This window comes from Chlorocebus sabaeus, chromosome 21 (genome assembly GCF_047675955.1).
Source record: "Chlorocebus sabaeus isolate Y175 chromosome 21, mChlSab1.0.hap1, whole genome shotgun sequence".
Taxonomy (NCBI): domain Eukaryota; kingdom Metazoa; phylum Chordata; class Mammalia; order Primates; family Cercopithecidae; genus Chlorocebus; species Chlorocebus sabaeus.
In genome coordinates this window covers 30030119-30048228 of record NC_132924.1, presented here as the reverse complement: position 1 = coordinate 30048228, position 18110 = coordinate 30030119, and the positions used below count along the sequence as shown (strand labels likewise).

General features: G+C 39.9%; 1 protein-coding gene across 8 annotated transcripts in view; it reads right to left on the bottom strand.

Moving 5' to 3' along the window:
* The window catches only part of PDE1C (phosphodiesterase 1C), a 634171-nt gene that overhangs the window by 75021 nt on the left and 541040 nt on the right, over window positions 1–18110 (bottom strand). For 3 of the 8 annotated variants that reach the window (XM_007981671.3, XM_073008994.1, XM_007981675.3), the window contains one exon: window positions 1641–4017. The exons of 4 other annotated variants lie outside the window; for them this stretch is intronic. In XM_007981671.3, coding sequence (XP_007979862.3) covers window positions 3848–4017 — 170 coding nt within the window. In that variant the 3' untranslated portion in view covers window positions 1641–3847. Of the gene's footprint in view, window positions 1–1640; window positions 4018–16685; window positions 17513–18110 lie in introns of those variants that run through there. One more of the 8 variants, XM_007981673.3, reaches the window with a different exon arrangement.

The window sequence follows — 18110 nt, the reverse complement described above, 5'->3', positions numbered from 1 at the left end:
TGTGGTGAGTTTCTATGCCTTGAAAACGTGCAGTGTAGGGGATGAGAAGTGGACCATCCTGCACATTCAAGGAATTTGAATGCAACAGGGGAGGAGAAAGGTCTTGGTAGAAGGAGAAGGGCGAGAAGATGGAGACAAATCTGTGCCTCAGGAATCCACAGCCTGTGAGAAATCCTCCGCAAAGGGAGATTGGCTGATATTTTGTGGTCGCTGTTGTCTAATTTTTTTTTTTTTTTTTTTTTTAGACTGAGTCTCACTCTGTCACCCAGGCTGGAGTGTAGTAGTGCCATCTCGGCTCACTGCAACCTCTGCCTCCCAGGTTCAAGTGATTTTCCTGCCTCAGCCTCCTGAGTAGTTGGGACTACAGGCACATGCCACCACACCCAGCTATTTTTTTGTATTTTTTAGTAGAGACATGGTTTCACCATATTGGACAGGCTGGTCTTGAACTTCTGACCTCATGATCCACCCACCTCAGCCTCCCAAAGTGCTGGGATTACAGGCATGAGCCACCATGTCTGGCCCTAATTTTTAAATTTTTAAATAGTTGATTCTGCTGCGCTATCATCCTAAACCTTTAGGAAAAGTCTGCTCTCTGCAGTTGACTTGTGTCAGTGGAAATTTGGAAGAATAAAGCAATTGTGTGTGGAGAAGGAGATAGGGTAAATAGGAACAGAGTGAAGGGCAGTGGTTGCAGGAAGTAAGTCACAGGGAGGTGGTGGGAGACTCCTAGTCAGTCATGAGGGCAAGAGACAGCCACAGTAGATGGAGGCCCAAGGAGGCCAAGGGCATGGGGATATAGGTGGAGATATTGTTGGAGGTGGGGATGTCAGAAGTTGGTGCCTGTGGGAATAGCCAAATGGGAAATAGATGGTGAAATTAACTCCTTCTTACTAAAGTTTAAGATTATGTACCTAATGTCATGGAATTAGTAACGGACATTACTCTTGAACTCAGGGCCTAACTTCTTTTTACCATACTCCACTGTGTCTCCAAGAAATAATAGCTAATATTTATTGAACCCTTGCTGTAAGGCCAGCCCTGTGCTATAATGAGTCAGATATTATTATTCTCAATTTGCAGCTAAAGAAACTAAAGTTTAGAGATATTATGCAATTTAGTAAAGCTCTCAGAGCAAACAAAAGGCAGTGTTAGGATTTAATTGTAAGTTTTTCTAAACTCCAAAGTCCCAATTCTTTTTTTCTTTTTTTGAGACAGAGTCTCACTCTGTCACCCAGGCTAGAGTGCAGTGGCGAGATCTTGGCTCACTGCAAGCTCTGCCTCCCAGGTTCATGCCATTCTCCTGCCTCAGCCTACCAAGTAGCTGGACAAAGTCCCAATTCTTAACCACTAGCAAGATAGCTTAGTCTGGAATGATATAAACTGAGTTGATAACACAGGTGCTTACCTACTGACTAACCCCGATTATGGATTATTTATATTAACACATTTATTTACTGGGTGTATAGGGAGGAAAAGGTTAAAAAATGAACTATCACCTATACAATAAGGAAGAAAATTGAAATGGATAAGTTATACTGTCCACCTTGACAAGATATTCAGGGCTGAACAGCAGCAAATTTAGCTAACATCTAACATCCCGGAATTTCAGAGAAGAAAATGGCCCACATACAAGAAAGTCTGTTAAAAGCATCTTTTTATTTGCTGTAAGAATATAATCTGTATTTCTATACAACCCATCATGCAAAAAATATGGTAGGCATTTCATAAGCAATGCAAAATCTCAACATCTGTACATTTGCTCCATTAAAATATTAGTAAAGGTTGAAAAAACTCACATCTTAGGAAAAAGGAATACAGAAGGAGATTTCTTCCCCAGGAGCATGGCTTCCAACATCAAGAAGCACAGCCAAGAAAACACAGCCTCATTAAATTCTCAGTACTTCAGACAGAAGGTATTGACAGACAGATGGGGAACATTATTTGAGGAGGTTACTACTCCCATGGGCCTCCTCATTGTGTAGCCAAATAACTTTGTGCAGCAAGCACTAAAGTAGCTGTCTATAAACAGATAGGAATTACCTGTTGAGTTAACCTAATCCAGATGGAATAGACACTACCAGCCTGCAGAAGGGTCTTCTAACCCAGACACCAGTCAGGGAGTTAAGAATTGCAATCACCTCCTTAACAAAAAGTCACAATGATTTTTCTTTTTGTATAGCAATTGCATTTCTCTGAAGTATCATCATAAAGCGTATTATAAATAAACTGCTCAATAGCATGGTGGGCACTAAATTCTGGAATTTGCTCAACTTGAATAACTGAGGTTTATTGGAAATGAACTGCAGGGAATGAGAGAAGGAGACAACACTAAACTCTTTACAATCAAGCCTCGAAGGTCGAGGCCATCTGGGAACAAACAGCTTCTTCCTTGTAGGGCTGTCCTGGAGAGTTCATCCTGATTATGAAATGCTCTTAGCTACTTTGGTTGTGCACCTATTACTGGCCAGGCTCAGCCACAGCAACCAAAACCTACATTATCATTAATCTTCAATATAAAGTGCAGAGTGGGTATTATGAATCCTAGTTTCTAGTTAAGCAAATGGAGGCATCAAAAAATTATGCCATCTGACCAGGGACCTGCAAGTAGTTATAGATAGAATAGGATGCAGATCAGACTGGCCTGAAAACAAACCTAGTTTTCTCACTGCACCAGGCTATTTCTGAAGAGATTGAAAGCTATCTCTAGTCTTGAGCCTTTCCTTGCTACTTCTGTGATTTTAGCCCCAAAGTAAAAATTCTAGGGAGAGACACAGAAGGGCTAAAAATGCCACCATGAAAAGAGGTGAGTTATAAAGCCGTGGATTCCACCAACAACTGTGAGAGCAATCAGGATCCCAAGGGCTTTAGATATGTAGCATGCTGTGAAGAGGATCTGAAATGTAACTTAAAGGCATCTCTAGCCTACTTTAAATTCTTTATTTTCAGTCCAGAACAATCTGAAAATAAAGAATTTAAACTAGGCTCAGAATTTTACACCCTTTTGGCCTAGGACCACAAAATCAAACTGACATCTTTTGCATTGACTCTCAAACCTGAAGTCTTTAAGGCAAGATTTTTAGTATCATCTACTATGGGTAGAAGTAAAAGATTAGAGGAAAATGAAGCTAAATGCATCTCCTGAAAGTCTTCAAATTCTTAAAGGTACATGAGGTTATTGGGCACAAGGCACAATCTTCATGGGGCACAGAAGTCTTTTTTTTTTAACTTCGATTTGCTTTGTAAGCGTGAATTCTGAAATGTCCATGAATATAACAATTCATCAGTCTTCTCTTCCTTTTAATATTTTTACATTCAGAAGCACAGCTTCTGTTTTGAATACATTTACTTTGATAGTTACATATTTACTTGAATTTTAAATAAGTGTATTTACATTTTAAATAGGTGTATTTAAAATTGGAAAATAAGTTTTTAGCAGTGCATTTCTTAAATATGATGATTATTAAACCAATATTCTTTTGGGGGCAAGTAACTTTTAGAGATGAAAAAAGTGGCAATGAGAGGAATTTTATTTTATTTTTTAAGTTTGTATCATTTTAATTTTGGTCCAATTTATACTTTTAGAGACCTATACCATAAACACACCCCTCTTGCTAGTTTGTTGCTAGAGTCTGGGCTGATCCCACATCCAGCAATTGATGAGTCTATACAAGAACAACAAAGAAGAAAATCACATACAACTTTCATTTCACCTTGGTAGAGTCAACCAGGATAGTACCTGCCCCAACAGCCTCCAAGGTCTTGGAGGTGTGTCCTGCTGTGGCCAGTGGGTGCTGAGAAGCAGATAGGTAGACCCTCCTTCACTCCCTCTCTTCTTCCCCTCGGCCTATTTTCTATTCCAGTTATGTGAGATGTTCTGAATCTTTTTCATTTTGATCCTCTGATCCAGCATCTTATATCTTGCAGGATGCTCATCAGTTTTCTTTGTGACTGAAGGTGCATAGGAGCTAGATGCATAAGCAGGGCGTTTAAAATGACGCAAAGGAGGCTTGATGACTGGAGGCCATGGAAAGGAAGACAGACAACGGTTAACCTCACCCACAACATGCCACAACCTAAATATTGTGAGCAACTTCCTCTAAACCCATTTGTTTCCTCCAAAACCAGGAAACAAGCAGGTTGGATTCTCCCTGGAAACCTTATGGCAGATAGATGAATAAGCACGTTACCACCTTGGTCATTCAGTTAAAACAAACAAAGGAAAGAAATTTCTAGAGATACACAGTGAGGACTGCAGTACATAAAGGTCCTTTGACAATGAATGGATGGGGTTAAGGGAGTGAGAGGAAGCGTTGCGGTCATTTCTGGGAACAGCAAAGCAAACAAGGTGAACACAGGTAGATCATTAATAGCATTTAGCATTGTATGTAAGCTTTTAGTGTTGGAAAGTGGTACTCAATCCCCAAGTGCTAATTAAAAGTGCATCATTAAGAAAATATTTATAAAAACACAGATAAAGATTTTGTATTCAAAATATAAAAAGAATTCTTAAAGCTCAAGAAAAAGAAACAACCCAGTTTTAAAATGGGCAAAATACCTGAGCAGACTTCACGCCAAGGAAGATACATGTGCCAAATAAGCATAGGAAAATACACTCAACAACTTGTGTCATTAGAGAATTTCAAATTAAAACAACTATATGCTACTACACACTTATACAATGCTAAAATCTACAAAAATTGACAATACCAATTGCTGGCAAGGATGTAAAGCAATGGGAACTCTCATTCTTGCTGATTGGAATGCAAAATGGTACAGCCACTTTGGAAGACAGTTTGACTATTTCTTATGAAGTTAGACATAGTCTTACCATGTAATGCAGCAATTGTGTATCCTAGGTATTTACCAAATTGATGGAAAATGTATGCCCACATAAAAACCCACACATGAATTTTTGTAGAAGCTTTATTCATAAGTGCCAAAAGCTGGAAGCAACCAAGATGTCCTTCAATAGTTGAGTGGATAAACAAATTGTGATACATTTATACAATGGAATATTATTCATTGTGATAAAAAGCAAATTAACTATCAAGCTATGCAAAGACATGAATGAATCTTAAATACATATTGCTAAGTGAAAGAAGTCAGTCTGTAAAGGCTGTATAGCATATGATTCCACTTATATGACATTCTTCAAAGGACACAACTATAGAGATGATAAAAAAGATCAGTGATTGTCAGGGGTTTGGAAAGAGGAGGGATGGTTAAATAGGTGAAGCACAGGGAATTTCTAGGGCAGTGAAACTCTTGCATACAATACTGTAGTGGTGTGTATATGACACGACATATTTGTCATAACCCATAGAACTTTATAGCACATAGAATAATCCTTAATGTATGCAAGTTAAAGAAAAAACTAAGAGGTCAGAGGAATCCTAGAATGAAATGCAAACTGTAACAAGACAATGTAAATGCATTGCCAGTGTAGGAAACAACCTCACTGAAGAGTCGGCGACAAGATGGTCATCAAAGTAACCTTGGATATGAACAGAATCTGCAGACTAAAGGCCAAAGAAGCTGTACACAAGCACCCTATTCTAGTTCATAAAATTGTTTCCCATGGGGCTATTGGTTATCAATTCTCAGACCACTCTACCTGTATACTGGAATTCAACAATTATGTAAACAGAGGGTGGATGGTGAGAAATGTTGGAGGAGGTTAGAATGGTCCATGTGGTAATGAACTTGGAGATATCACTATGAATTAATATTTAGCTTAATAGAGATACAGGTGATTATATATAAAAATATTTATAGATATGTGTATGTACATGAGTTGGCATTCATACATATATTTTCTTGCTCTATCAGCTGAAGGGAAGGGGGTCTAGGACCGATGAAGTCACTACAAATCTAGAAGTCTCAGCAGCAATAAGCACATCTACTACCCTTATCTTCGTTTCCAAAGGCATTTGCTAATAGCAGAAACCAGGGCTTCTTGTAGAAATGACTGAGTCTAGAACTAGGACACAAAATATACAAGAAGCACCTGAAGCATCTTGTAGAACCAGAACATTTGAAGTGTTCAAAAAACAAACAAACAAACAAAAAACCAAATACCACAATAGACAAAGGAGCCCTGAATGAAAGATCTACTGAATGACCAAAATTGAATCAAATTGAGCAACACAATAAATAAGGCAGTATTGCATTATAACCCAAAGTGTAAAATAAATATCCATGAGTCCACACTGATATAAATAAATGATTGAATAAATAAATAAATAATTGTGGGAGAATAGAAAAATATCTTATACATCTTATACAGGAGAATTACAAATAATTTGTATACACACACCTCCCTTAAGGAGAAGGAGCCCTTGGTGTGGATTGGACAAAGTGACATCCTTCCAAAAAGTACAGACTAAAGTATGAGACAAGCTGAGTGCAGTGGCTCACGCCTGTAATCCCAGCACTTTGGGAGGCCAACGCGGGCAGATCACTGGAGGCCAGGAGTTTGAGACCAGCCTGGCCAACATGGTGAAACCCCATCTCTACTAAAAATACAAAAATTAGCTGGGCGTGGTGGTGCACACACCTGTAATCCCGCTACTCGGGAGGCTCAGGCAGGAGAATTGCTTGAACCTGGGAAGTGGAGGTTGCAGTGAGCCAAGATGGCGCCATTGCACTCCAGTCTTGATGACACAGCAAGACTCCTTCTCATAAATAAGTAAGTAAATAAAAATATGAGATAAAAGAGTAATTTTATAGTAGGGAAATCTAGTAAACATGACTTCTTCCAGGAGCTCAAGGTTGACACCATTAGCATGTGATAAAAATTAATATTTTGTGATGAAAATAGAACTTTACCTCTGGAGTCTTCCTCCCAAAATATATGTAACCCCATTCTAATAATGAAAAACATCAAATACATTCCAATTGACAGATATTCTACAAAATACCTAATAGATATTCCTCAAAGCTGTCGAAGTCACCAAAAATTAGGGAAGTCTGAGGAACTGTCACATAGGGAAGTCTGAGGAACTGTCACATCCAAGAAAAGTCTAAGCTAATGACTAAAAGTAATAGGTTATCCTGGATGGGATCCAGGGACAGAAAAATGACACCAGGTAACAACTAGGGAAATTTAAATAAAGCAGGAACTTCAGATAATAATAATAATTAATAATAATAAGGACAGCATCAAATCTGCAGATCTAGACACAGAAGGTAAAGTACTCATTGACTTGTCCTCCCCCTACTCCCCTCTGCGCCAGCCCCCACTTCATCCCTTCTAGGTTCTGCTGGAAAGTGTTTGGTCAGTGAGATAATGTAAACATGAATAAAGGTGAAAACAAGTCAAATGATCATCAAAAACAGATGACATGTAATAACCAGGTGAAAAGTGCGAGGAAACAGAGCCAGTTGAACCCTTGCTCACTGGCTCTCCCTGGAGGCTCCTAGACTGTCACTGAAAGAGCCAGTGCAGAAGCAGGACACACAGTGGATCTGCTGGAAGGGCCAAGGTCAGGGACACATCTGCCCAATGCCTGAGGCTTCCTTGTGAAAAACCAGCTCTACACATCTCTTCCGATAACAGGGACATGCATGGTGCTTGTGATCGAACAAAAGATGAGAAACAACTTAAATGAACAATCATAGGGAATTAGTTAATTATGGTCCATTCTTAGAATATGCTACTGTGATACTATGGAAAGATGATACAGGTGACTACTAACAAAAATAGAGGTTCATGTAATAGTGTTAAATGAAAAAGCAGAATATATTATCTAACCTCATTACTATCAGATATAAACATATGTGCACAGGCAAATCTGGAAGAACATACATTTAAATCATAGCAGTGGTTATCTCTGAGTAGCATAAACATGACTATTTTATCTCTGGTTGTTTATACTTTCTAATTTTTCATGATGATCAAGTTCTAGTCATGTAACTTTTTAAAAAAGAAACATACTAGTAAAAATTTTCTTCTATAGAATCATCTATCAGTTATTCTACAAAATCAAACCTGAGAGAAATCAGTAAAACCAAGTTCACCTTGGACCTTAGTACTAGACATCTCAGATGAGCCATAGCTGAGTACACTTTTTTTTTTTTTTTCTTGAGACGGAGTCTTGCTCTGTCGCCCAGGCTGGAGTGCAGTGGCCAGATCTCAGCTCACTGCAAGCTCCGCCTCCCGGATTTATGCCATTCTCCTGCCTCAGCCTCCTGAGTAGCTGGGACTACAGGCGCCCGCCACCTCACCCGGCTAGTTTTTTGTATTTTTGTTAGTAAAGATGGGGTTTCACCATGTTAGCCAGGATGGTCTCGATCTCCTGACCTCGTGATCCGCCCGTCTCAGCCTCCCAAAGTGCTGGGATTACAGGCTTGAGCCACTGCGCCCTGCCGGAGTACACTTTTCACAGCCTACAGATCAATAGTTATTCACCCACTTCTTAGAGTACCTATTGTGTGCTATTGATATAACAGTGAACAGGACAGAAATCCCTGCCTTCATAGGCCATTCTAATAATATCCTCCAAAACTTTTGACTCACTCACAGAAGAAAAAAGTGTTCAGGTATAAATGATGCCATTGCTACAAGCTCCTTGATATCCATGCTAACTTTACCTATTGCAATATCCTAACATGAAGTAAAGAGTTGCAGCAAATGACTCTGTTGTGGCATAGTAATATATATTCTTCTATATTATTATAGGTTTGTTTATTAGACCTCCGAGTGCTTAATTCTGTTTCTTAGGGCAAACAAGAAATTATGGCATCAAATTCCCTAGAAACAACCATAAAAACAGTGCTGTTACCCTGGAGAATGGTGTAGAAAGGGGAGAGGGCTTCAGCTTAAAAGCGGATTGTTGCAATGTCTGGGCCGGCTGATTCACTGCTCTTCAAGTCACAGTCCCTCTCCACATTTATTCTATTTTCACTACTCAGCAGGAACTCAGCCAAAGTATTATTGAATTTCCCACTTCTCAGCATGAAGAAACATTTACTGTTTGCTGGAATTCTGACTGTCAGAACAAAACCTCTCCTTGCCACTGGAGTCACTGCAAATAGAGTTGAACCTGCTGATAGAGATCGGCTCCCCACTGAGTTTGTGGAAAAACTTATATGGCTGCTGTCACCCTCACTCAAAATGTGGGATAAAGGAAAATTTCATACATTGCTGTTTTGTATGCATTCATTACTTTTCCCCTCTGCAATGGATTGTGACTTGGTGACAGAGCAAAACACCAGAGCCAGGCATGAGGGCACCATCTTGCATTTAATGTGGACCATTCTTCTGGGGTGCTGGTGTGGCCTTCTGAGGGTGCCCTCATTCATTGTCTGGCTATACCTAAACTATTGGAAGGGTCTGACCCTCCTCCTTTTAATGACTAGGCACTTCCCACAGGTGAATCCAACCAGTCATACAGCTGAATCGAAGCAGTCATACAATCCCCCACCCCTAGTGGAGAAGAACCAAACCTGGATCCCCACCCCCACCACAAGTAAATGGTTGATTATCAGCAAGTTAGACACTTCTTCCCCTTGGGATGCTTTTTTGTTTTCCTCTTTTTTACAATTATACTTTAAGTTCTAGGGTACATGTGCACAACGTGCAGGTGTGTTACATATGTATACATGTGCCATGTTGGTGTGCTGTACCCATTAACTCGTCATTTACATTAGGTATATCTCCTAATGCTATCCCAACCCCCTCCCCCCAACAGTAGGACCCGGTGTGTGATGATCCCCTTCCTGTGTCCAAGTGATCTCATTGTTCAATTCCCACCTATGAGTGAGAACATGCGGTATTTGGTTTTCTGTTCTTGCGATGGTTTGCTGAGACTGATAGTTTTCAGCTGCATCCATGTCCCTACAAAGGACATGAACTCATCCTTTTTTATGGTTGCATAGTATTCCATGGTGTATATGTGCCACATTTTCTTAATCTAGTCTGTCACTGATGGACATTTGGGTTGATTCCAAGTCTTTGCTATTTTGAATAGTGCTACAATAAACATACGTGTGCATGTGTCTTTATAGCAGCATCACTTATAATCCTTTGGGTATATCCCCAATAATGGGATGGCTGGGTCAAATGGTATTTCTAGTTCTAGATCCTTGAGGAATCGCCACACTGTTTTCCACAATGGTTGAACTAGTTTACAATCCCACCAACAGTGTAAAAGTGTTCCTATTTCTCCACATCCTCTCCAGCACCTGTTGTTTCCTGATTTTTTAATGATTGCCATTCTAACTGGTGTGAGATGGTATCTCATTGTGGTTTTGATTTGCATTTCTCTGATGGTGAGTGATGATGAGCATTTTTTCATGTGTTTGTTGGCTGTATGAATGTCTTCTTTTGAGAAGTGTCTGTTCATATCCCCTTGGGATACTTTTAAAAAGCCTGGCCTCATCTCTTAGAACAATTTTCTTGGAGAAAATGATCCTATTAGTGAAAGAAGATTTTGACAAAGGCACATATCTCAGCACAGAGCCTGAACTTGGGAAAGTTATTATCTATATTACTTTTAAACATGCTTAGAAAAACAAACGTTCAAGCCAAAAATTGACACATCACCATCCTTTATTTTATAATTATGCTCCATGTTTGATTTTCATAAAAGCAATGCTCTTTTAGGAGTTTTAACTCTCAATTGTTTAATTCTTTTTCATAAACATAACAATTTCTCCCAAAAGTGTCTATGATTTTCTCCCCTTTCACTGCCACAACCAGTCTATCTTTTGTTCTCTCTCGCTCTCTCTGTCTCTCTCTCTCCATTCTCTCTTTCTCTCTCTCTCTGATCATTTTTCTTGGTGGCCACTTTTTTGTTTCGGTATGGGAAACAGTTGCACAGAATTATTTTTCTCCAGGAAAGAGATTCAAATTTATTAATATATCAAATACAGTTATTAGGATTATTTATATTAGTCTACTGGAAACCAAAGTGCCCTTCATCAAAGCTGTGTAATAGGTGTGGTTGGGGGGGAGAGGATTTCCTCAATGAAATTTAACTGAGTTAAAGTTAAACTAGTGTCTTCACACAAGGACTTACCAGTACCTTAAATAATGCTAACATCTCTTTAGAATCCCTGAGAACTGCCAGCAGCATGTAGTTTTTCTCAAGTTTATTTGACTAAATAGCTCCTTTTTATCAAGGGCATCTTACAGAGAGAAAATGCTTTCAGAAAAATGGAATTAATTTATTATCACATCATACTATATCAAGTCATTAACCCAGTATATCCTGTTATTTTCCACTAAGTGAGAGCAATCCAGAGAGAACAGTCATTAGTCCTCATCCACGCTTGGGTCTGGCCTCATTCCCTTGAGTTCAATGTGATTTCCCATAGCACTGGCCCTGGTTCTTTCAATCCACTGTGACTTCAGTGTGACCTTTAGAACCCCACACTGCAGTGCAGCAGTATCTTCAGGTGGAGGTTTTCTGAAGCTCTTCAGGTGAGCATCACCTCAAATGGCAATAATCTGGTCTACTCGGAGCTTTTGAGTAAATTCCAATATTGGCAGCTTTACTTTTAAACAAAAATAAGTGTTGGATATCTGTGTTTTTTCTCTTTCAAACATAATGCTATGACATGACCTTGGGAAAAAGCATTTCCTCCTATAGACACTTTCTATCTGCAATGTGTACACAGAAACACACACACACACACAAATACACACACACCCCAAACCACATATACTAAACTAACATAATTAGAATAATCATTTATTGCCACTTAAATGCTATTTTACATGAAGGAAAAAATTCTACTATACATTCTGTTTCTAAAATCAGTATCTGTTTGTTGTAGAAAGCCCTTATAAAAATGCACAAAAACCATCCAGGAGTTTTGAACTGCAAGGGACTGGAATGTTAACATGAGCTCCACTGAGGATGGGACAATATGAGATTTGAGCCTGTGATTTTCATTTCAGGAACCGCTGTGGTAAAATCATTATGATAGCTGATACTATGTACTGGGCACAATGATAAGAATTTAACTTTGAATCTTTACTACAATCCTATGAGGCAAGTACTATTATCACTCCCTCTTTGGGTGAGGAAACTGAGGCTTAGAGAGCTAAAGTAACTGGCCAGAGTCACACAGTGATCACAAAGGAGTCTTGATTCTGGATTCACACACGTGCAATCTGAATCTCCTATCCTTCCGTATTGAAAATAATCTTATACCAAAATGTGGAGTAAGTTTTAGTAACTACTAATAATAAATTGAAAGAGTCAAGTCAAAAATTGTATCTCACTTATGTTATTAAGATTTAGGTATATACCCGTGTCATATATGGGATTCTTAAATACCCTTGAATAATCAATAATTTTGAAGCAATAATCTTGCTTCCCCGTAAACAAAAGTAAGTCATCCCCTAACCCCACTTTAAAATAGTTTGTGGAAATGGCTCAGGAGGTAACTACATTAAGGTCTTGATTTAAAAAGTTCTCTTAAGTAACTGTTTTCATCTTTTCCCTCCCTTCTACCAGGATGGAATATTAACAAGTATTCCAAAACTTAAGGCCAGCGGAGTCTAGCCAGGCAAGCTCCAGGACGCTTTAACTTGGTGGTTCTCAATCCTGGCTGCATATGAGAACCACATAGATAGCTTTTAAAACTCCTAGTGCTCAATTTGCACCCCAGATCACTTAAAGCAGAATCGATAGGGTAGGACTAAGCCTTCAGGAATTGTTTAAGCTGTTCAGATAATTCTACTGTGCTGGAGTTTGAAAACTACTGTCTTCGTCTCTCCAGTCCTCTTGTTCTTCATCTTCCATGAGCTCATTTGCAACTCCTCACCGTCCTTGGAAGCTGGCCAGATTCAGTTCTGGTTCTGTCCCCACATGACTTGGACACTTTATTTCAGTTTTCCATTTTAGAAAATGGAAATAATAACACTCACTTCACAGGGCAATGGTAAGAATGAAAATAAATCATGCATGTAAAAGCAGCCAGCACAGTACTGGCACATAGTAGGTGCTCATTCGGTATCAATTTCCATCCTTTCCTCAGATGATGACATTTAGGAACTATCTAGAAGATTTGCAAGTGCCAGGAAAATTTAGTAGCAGCATACCTTCCCAACTAGAGAATTTACTTGCCTCTCTAAGACACAAAAGCCTTATAGTGAGGCCACGTTGATAAGAGCCCTTCCTTTTGTAGAAATACAATTTGGCAACTTTAACCCAACCAAAAAATTACTTTCATGCCATGTGCATTAGATGTAGTGTCGTCTAAGGTGATAATCTATTCTCAAACTCTTCAAGGTATATTTCATATTAAGAGCTAGAATGATTAAGCCCATTATCTACAATTTTTATGTTTTTGAGATGGAGTCTCGCTCCGTCACCCAGCCTGGAGTGCAGTGGCACCATCCCTGGTCACTGCAAACTCCACCTCCTGGGTTCAAGTGATCTCTCATCTCAGCCTCCTGAGTAGCTGAGATTACAGATGCTTCCCACCATACCTGGCTAATTTTTGTAATTTTAGTAGAAATGGGGTTTCACCATGGTGGCCAGACTGGTCTCGAACTCCTGACCTCAAGTGCTCTGCCCATTTTGGCCTTCCAAAGTGCTGGGATTACAGGTGTGAGCCACCAAGCCTGTCCCCGTTATCTACATTTTTAAAGACCCAGATTCTCCAAGGACTTTACCTCAAGAAAGTGAGAATGCTGAATTATCTGTGGCTTCCATTTTTTCATCACACAGAGCAAAGAACACAGGGGACAGGAAGCTTGCAGTCTGAGAAGCTATTTAAAAGGAGCTGAGCTGATCCTGCCTGAACCAAACCACTACTAGCCTGGTAAGGAAAGACAACCCAACCAGCATTTCCAGATCCCCAGAGGGATATGCATCCATAGAAAACAGAAAAACCATGTAGTTTTGCTACCTTCCATGCAACCTGAAGCTGTTTCTCCCACTGGTGGTTCTCAATCCTGGGCACACATCAGATTGCTTGGGGAGCTTTGAAAAGTACTGATCACCAAGCCTTACCCCCAGGAGTCTCTGAAGTAATTGATCACCCTGGAGTGGAGCCCAAACATCAGTTTGTAATGCCATTATCCTAATGTATAGTCAGGCTTGAGAACCACTGGCTTTGGGACTGAGTTTGTTTTGAGGGCAATTTGGTTTATACTTAGCTTTAGAAGGATGCTGGGGCAGTCAACCTGCTCCCTGTTCCTGTTGTCTGGGAATGCCCAACCCTCAGCCATGTGCTAAGATTGTAAAAACACAATTTACCAACCTTAACCCATGGTATGAGAGAAAATTACTCTCATACCATGGGCATTAGATGTAGTGTTGTCTAAGGTGATAATCTATTCTTAAACTAAGAATAGATCTAAGACAGGATCTTAGTGCTAAGGTCTGTGACAGGAAAACGAGCCCATGGACATCTACTTTTGGGAGAGGTGGGTGGTCTTATGAAAAAACCATGGGCTTGGGGCACGTCACTGGGCTAAGCTATTACTAGCTGTGAAATCCTGAGTAAATAATCTGTTCTAGAACTCCGGGTTTGGTTTTCTTTCTTCCTTTTTTAAAATGAGAATAGTAACTGCCTTCCATGGTTGTGGTGAGGATTTTAAAGGAAACATAAATGAGAAAATGCATATGCAGTACCCATGTGCCATTGCACAGTACACAATGCCCAGAATATTGTAGGTATTTGGTATATAGCCATCATTTTTACACAGCACAGGAAGACAAAAGGTCATCACTGCTGCCTTGTGATAGCGCCCTCCCTGGTGGATCTTCTTATTACAATATAGAAAAGTCATGTAATTCCCCACATGATGGGTTTTATTACATGAAAGATCTCACCACACAATGAAGAGATTAACTTAATGAATTTATTTGTGAATATTTGGCAGAGAATACACCATTTTGATTCACAAAAGACCAGTTATTTAAAATATGCATTTGTGAAAAAATATACATAAATATACTTAAATATCTTTCCATTCTGCTACCTGAGGAAACTACTTTGCTCAAACTATGTGCTATTTTAAGCAGAGAAAAAACAGCTAGCCCACATTCTAAACCATTTAGGCAATGCAAAAATATGGTGGTTCGTTCAGTCACTTTGTTTTTGTTTTTGTTTTTAAGACAGAGTCTTGCTCTGTTGCCCAGGCTGGAGTACAGAGGCACGATCTCAGTTCACTGCAACCTCTCAGGTCCAAGTGATTTTCCTGCCTCAGACTCCATAGTAGCTGGGATTACAGGTGTGCAACACCACACCCAACTAATTTTTTGTATTTTTAGTAGACACAGGCTTTCACCATGTTGACCAGGCTGGTCTCAAACTCCTGACTTCGGTGATCCACCCGCCTTGGCCTCCCAAAGTACTGGGATTACAGGCATGAGCCACCCTGCCCAGCCCATTCAGTCACTTTGAGTAATGCCTAACCGCAAGAACAAAGAGTGCTGGAAATCCCAATGGGAAGTATGCCTTAGATAACCAACCAAGATGGAAGGAGTTCCAGTCCCTGAATTTTAATCTTGAAATAATTAGAAAACTGTCAAAGACATTTCTCATTCTTAAGACACTTTGCATTTATTATGCTGAGTCATGATAATTATTTGAGTCACTCATTGGAAACCATTCCTGAGCCAGTGATTCCCTGGACTTTCTGGAGCTTCTTTGTGCTTTAACCATAAATAACTCAATCCTGTCTATCAGCTTCCTGAGGATAGGGATGGAGTATATGCATCCCCAGAACTTAATCACATTATTAATTGGTGGTGAGAAATATTTAATGAGTGAATAAACTACTCTACCTCAACTAAGTAACCTTCATAAATCTTCCATTTACTAAAGAATAAATGAATCACTTTGAATATACACAAGCTAGAAATGATGATTGGGATCTACAGATCTGAATATTTCTCTCTTTCTTCAGCAGTGTCTTGATATTTAGATTTGCTGCCCGTATTTGCTTGAGAAGAACGTCAGCAATTTCCTTTCCTCTCAAGCTTTCAAGTTTGAGTCCTTTGTCTTACACAAATGCTAAAATCTTAGCTCATATCTACTGGTCTTATGATAATATGGGGAGGCACTGAGACATAGCTTTTGAGCCTTCCTTCCCTGAACAAATAGGTGAAAGGGGAGGAGTAATTTAAGTGAGGCTGTAAAAATCGGCTCTTTTTCAAATGATGGCTTCCTATCAAATGCCCTGTGACCTCATGATCTAATGCTGAGGATATAAAAATAGACTAAAAATGAACTCCCTCAAGGTGATGATCATCTTTAATTTTCTCATTTATAATGTGGTTATAAACTTTTCCATCATTAATGTGGTTCTTTGTTTTCATTTTGTTTGTCTTGGCATGATTCTAGTTGTTTCAGTGGAGACATATTTTGGAGATAATGCAAGCTAAGTCTTTCACTGGATTTTTCTCAACAACGTGTGCATTTTCCCACTTGTGCATGAGAAGATTGGAAATGTAAGGCTATTCAGAAGCTCCTATGTCCTTTGTTCACACTAACAGTGGCCAATTCCAGAAGAAGCCTATAAAGATACATTTCTTCAAGGTGACAGAGCTCCTGCATAACAAAGCTCGATCAAGTGGGATAGGTTTTGATCCAGTCCATAGTAAGTGACAACTGCCATCCTTCAATCAATTCATGTAAAAGACAGTTGCAGAGAGAACACTTACCAGAGTCTTCACTTAAAAGATAGTGCAGGATCCCTCCCACACCCCAACAATGTGCTTGATATTGGTACATGGGGTTTGATGTCACTCCCAGGCAGAATACAAGTGCAAAAGAAAAGTGGTTACAGTGAGGACTATTAGGCATCAGTCTTTAACCATTGGCAATGACTTTCACAGAAAAGAGCACAGGCCTGCCCCCTGCTAACTTTGGGTAATTTATTCATCTTTTTGTGCCTCAGTTTCCTAATCTGTGAAATAGAAATAATGGTACCTCCCTTAGAGGGTTGTTGTGAGGATTCAATGACATAATACATGTTAAGGACCTAATGTTGTCCCTGGTATTTGTAGATATGCAATACATGTTAAACTATCTGTGGTTGGGCCGGGCGTGGTGACTCACGCCTATAATCCCAGCACTTTGGGAGGCTGACCTGGGTGGATCACAAGGTCAGGAGAGCAAGACCATCCTGACCAACACAGTGAAACCCCGTCTCTACTAAAAATACAAAAAATTAGCCCGGTGTGGTGGCAGGCGCCTGTAGTCCCAGCTACTCAGGAAGCTGAGGCAGAAGAATGGCGTGAACCTGGGAGGCAGAACTTGCAGGGAGCCAAGATCACACCACTGCACTCCAGCCCAGGTGACAGAGTGAGACTCCGTCTCAAAAAAAAAAAAAAAAAAAAAAAAATCTGTTGTTAAAAGCCTGTATTAGGGAGATCAGAGGTCATCATTTCTTGAAGTTAATTACTCAATAACTTACAATACATGTAATATTTTGCTTTGGTAAAAGAATCATAAGCTTCCTAAAATGTCTTCAGACCTCAGAGGTGGTCCGGTCTCTTTTCTGAGGAATCCTCTGGATGGACATTTTATCCGTAGTCTCCTAAAACAGGACACACAACAATGTCATTGCAAGCCAGCTGGCATCTAAATACACAAACTGTTTCTACAGCAGGCAGTGGAGTTGAGAAGCAGAGTCACATCTACAGAGCCAACACTACCGTGCACACTGGAGGAGCAATCAGCTATCTGCATGGAAGAATGACTATAGTACTGTACCTTTCCATTCAGTGATCACTTCAGGAAAGTAAGGTGATGGAGATGCCCTGGGGAATCTGCTCAGAAGTAAGTCACTGACTAGTCACTATCATTAGCAGTCATGGCTGTTAGCAGTGCTGAAGCTCTGGACCACTCCTCCAGTGAGAGCCAACATTTCCCCAGCTTCCATCATGGATGGCCCACCCACGAAGCTTGACTGGGTTCCCAAATTCCCTTGGGGCAATAAATAAAGTCGGCTCTAGGAAAAAAAAAAAATGGCTGCAGGTGCAAGAGTCACTTTGCTATAGATGTGCAAGAAATCAAGGTGAGATCCCCAGTTTTCTGGTGCTGGAGCTCCAGGACATCCCCTTAGATAATTCCTGAAACCACACACGCAGTTCTTTAATGAAGTGGTTGTTGGTGGTTTCCGGATTGAGATATGT